General features: G+C 34.2%; 1 protein-coding gene across 1 annotated transcript in view; it reads left to right on the top strand.

The window, feature by feature from the left end:
- Positions 1-467: 467 nt before the first annotated feature.
- LOC117123020 overlaps positions 468-3134 on the top strand; it is a 3438-nt gene continuing 771 nt past the window's right edge. Inside the window, exons 1-4 of the mRNA XM_033268815.1 lie at positions 468-626; positions 1700-1835; positions 2301-2611; positions 2799-2933. Coding sequence (XP_033124706.1) covers positions 468-626; positions 1700-1835; positions 2301-2611; positions 2799-2933 — 741 coding nt within the window. The remainder of the gene's footprint in view (positions 627-1699; positions 1836-2300; positions 2612-2798; positions 2934-3134) is intronic.

Below are 3134 nucleotides of genomic sequence, written 5' to 3'. Positions count from 1 at the left end.
TACATACATACATATATATATATATTATATGCATTTATTATATTTATCTCTAACATACATATGTATATACATTCAATGTTTGCCAATAAATACTACAAAAAACCTTTCAAAGATCTATTTAATTACGAATATGATATTTAATCAAACAGTAGGCCTATAGAGAAATTGTAAGACAATTTTCTCTTAGATTTTTCAACTAGGGTTGCGTAGAGGGCACATGTCATAAAAATACTAATACAGTAGTCATCAAAACAATTGAAAAACTTTGCAGAATTATCTTAGATTTTGTTGAAATTACGTAACATCTTTGCTCCAACAAACCCATCCGTTGCGTCGATATGTGCGTAATCTAGTGCGTATCAATGAAAGGCGCGTTACTAAGCAAACATTTTCATTCTTGCCTTGCAACTGTGAAGACAAGTATATCTTGTGAATTCTAACAACTAAAAGCCAAATAATATTCCATCATGGGGCGATGCCTGTCCAAGAATAAGGTCGAGCCCATCACAGAAGACAACCAAATATATTTTATTAAAAAGCAGTTGAAAGAACATAAGAAGATCAACAGATTTCTCCGACTTGCCTTTTGGAGAAAATCTAACAAAGTCGGAATCCTCCCAGAAGGGGTAGGTGGACGCGACGTTGTGTATTCTTAATTTTCGCGCAATTTACTTTAGAATATTAACGCGCAGACTTTAGGACCGGCCTAGAACGTAAGCGTAGCAACAATATCTCTCCATTTCTACTTCCATTGTTATAGGCCTATCGAAACATGGATGAGCGCGTAGTGTTCTGTTTCTCTTACTTATTCCGTCATGAACACACTTGGAAAATATTTATATGGTTTAGTTTTTCCATGGCGGTATTACCAATACCTCCATGGTTCTTCCTTATTTCCATCATTTTTCTTAAACAAAATGAGACCAGCCAAATCTGGCTTATGAGTGATCGTACAGCTAAATAGATTATAAAAATACACGATAAAAATACAATATAAAAATACAATAACAATGATATAATATTAACAAACTTAAAATTTATATATAAAAAAGTGATAAGCATGTGATAAATTAAAAGAGATGACTGATCATTCTCTGATGTTTAGTACCACGCATCGCAACACCACGACTTATTTTTGCTTACTTTTTTATTTAATTGTGTATGATATCTTCCTATTTCATTTTTAAAATTTTCTTTCCTTTCTGAATCGGTCTGCAAAAAATATATACGTAGTCTACTATTAATACAAGGAATTAATTAAATCGTTTCTACTAGACTTACTTTTTATTCAATGGTGATATTTCTCGTCCATTCCAGGATGCATCATCAGGCCTTGTATTAATACTACACTCACCTGGATGAATAAAAGTATCCACAAATGTTTATACGTAGTCTACTATTTTATTATGTTTATAAATAAATGGCTAGACAGACAAACTATTACGTAAATAAGATATAAAGATAGTATGAAATTTTCAAAATGAAAGTCGAGAGAGTTGATAATGTGTTGATATATGTGTATACTGATTAAATCAAAAGAGTATAACTCTAACCAACTTATATATTATCTCATGATACATACATATGCTTACACACATGCCTACACACCCATGCCCACCTATATATATATATATTGTAATCTGTCTCTTATACACATCTAGATGTGTATAAGAGACAGCATTTATATAATTAATTTCAGGAGGATACTCCATCAGACCCTCCACTAGGGTGTAAGACGTCCTCTGTGGACAGCCTGTCTGACCATGCGTCACTGATGAGTCATGACGATAGGGTCAACGAGGAGCTAGTGAGGTTGAAGGATGAAAACTCAACTGGTAAGAAAATAATATATAGGCCTTGTTTGTATATAAGCTCAGTACTAATACAGTATTACTAAATAATAATATGACTACTGCTAGTACTAGTACAGGTACAAAAGCTTTGCCAAGACATTTGGCAGATATTGACTTCATGTTGCCATTTGCAATATACTGCTTCTGAAATCTATAAACCAACAAGTTACTACTTACAACGACATTATATTAATATTAATTAATATTATAATTTCGATGACAATAATATTATAAATATTAAAGCTACTATAAAATAATGTTAATAATGAATTTACAATAGAAATGGTCGTGATGATTATAATAAAAACATATGAAATATATGTTTATTATAAAATTCTTCAGTATTATAATTATAATTATTTTGTTGTAAATACTAACAATATATTAAATAATTATATTTTGTTTTTCATTTCATATCAACTAATATCTTTTTATTTTATTCATTAGCAAACATCGTTCCATCAGTAAACCTTCCTGCCCGCCGCCTTCCACCGATCGGCATGAACCGAAGCCTGCCGACCATACAGCAGGACATGAGCTCGTGTCAAATCCTGGAGAAGCTTCGAGAGTCTGGAGTTATTACCAACACTAAGCCTGGACGAAGCGGCTGCTCGTTCGATATCATAGACCGAGCAACACCGGTACTGGATATGCCACGATCATTGTCCAGACTACAAGAGCGAGAGGAAGACACCGACAACGCGGAAGGAATTGCGAGGATTGAGAGGAAGCTCACAGCGGCTGAACGACGACGCAATGTAAATGTTGCACAATCATGCGCAAGATTGTTTTCGTTAGAAGGGGGGGGGGGAGGGGTGTGGGGTGCTAAAAATATTTATTGTATGTAACACCTTTTATTGATACAGTCAACTTGCTAAATATTCGATTGATCGATTCATTAAAAATGGTGCTAAGATGTGTATACTTCTTATCTTTGTCTTTTAGGAGTTTCTTGGTCGAAGAAAACAACAACTAGCCGTTCGTCGATCCGAAATAATGCAGAAAAAGGTAGCGGACCAGCGCGAGGCTCGACGGAACCGTCTTAAAGCCAAAATGAGCGACGCCGAGGCGAGAAGACAGGTAGAAAAATGTTGTAAACGAACATTTTTTATGAACGGTGATAGTAATACACACAAATACATAAACGATAATACCAGTTCTCGAATAAGAATATGTGATCCATGGCATAATCGTATCAAGCGTAAAGCTTCAACGAAAGGTTCCTTTTCATACACATTATGCATATCCCAGAGTCATTCAACAAATCAGTCAATCATATAT

The sequence above is a fragment of the Anneissia japonica genome, unplaced genomic scaffold (assembly GCF_011630105.1).
Source record: "Anneissia japonica isolate Jap-2015-1 unplaced genomic scaffold, ASM1163010v1 scaffold4469_len402912_cov134, whole genome shotgun sequence".
Lineage (NCBI taxonomy): Eukaryota > Metazoa > Echinodermata > Crinoidea > Comatulida > Comatulidae > Anneissia > Anneissia japonica.
The sequence above is the reverse complement of the archived record's forward strand: the minus strand, read 5'-3'. Positions and strand labels throughout refer to the sequence as shown.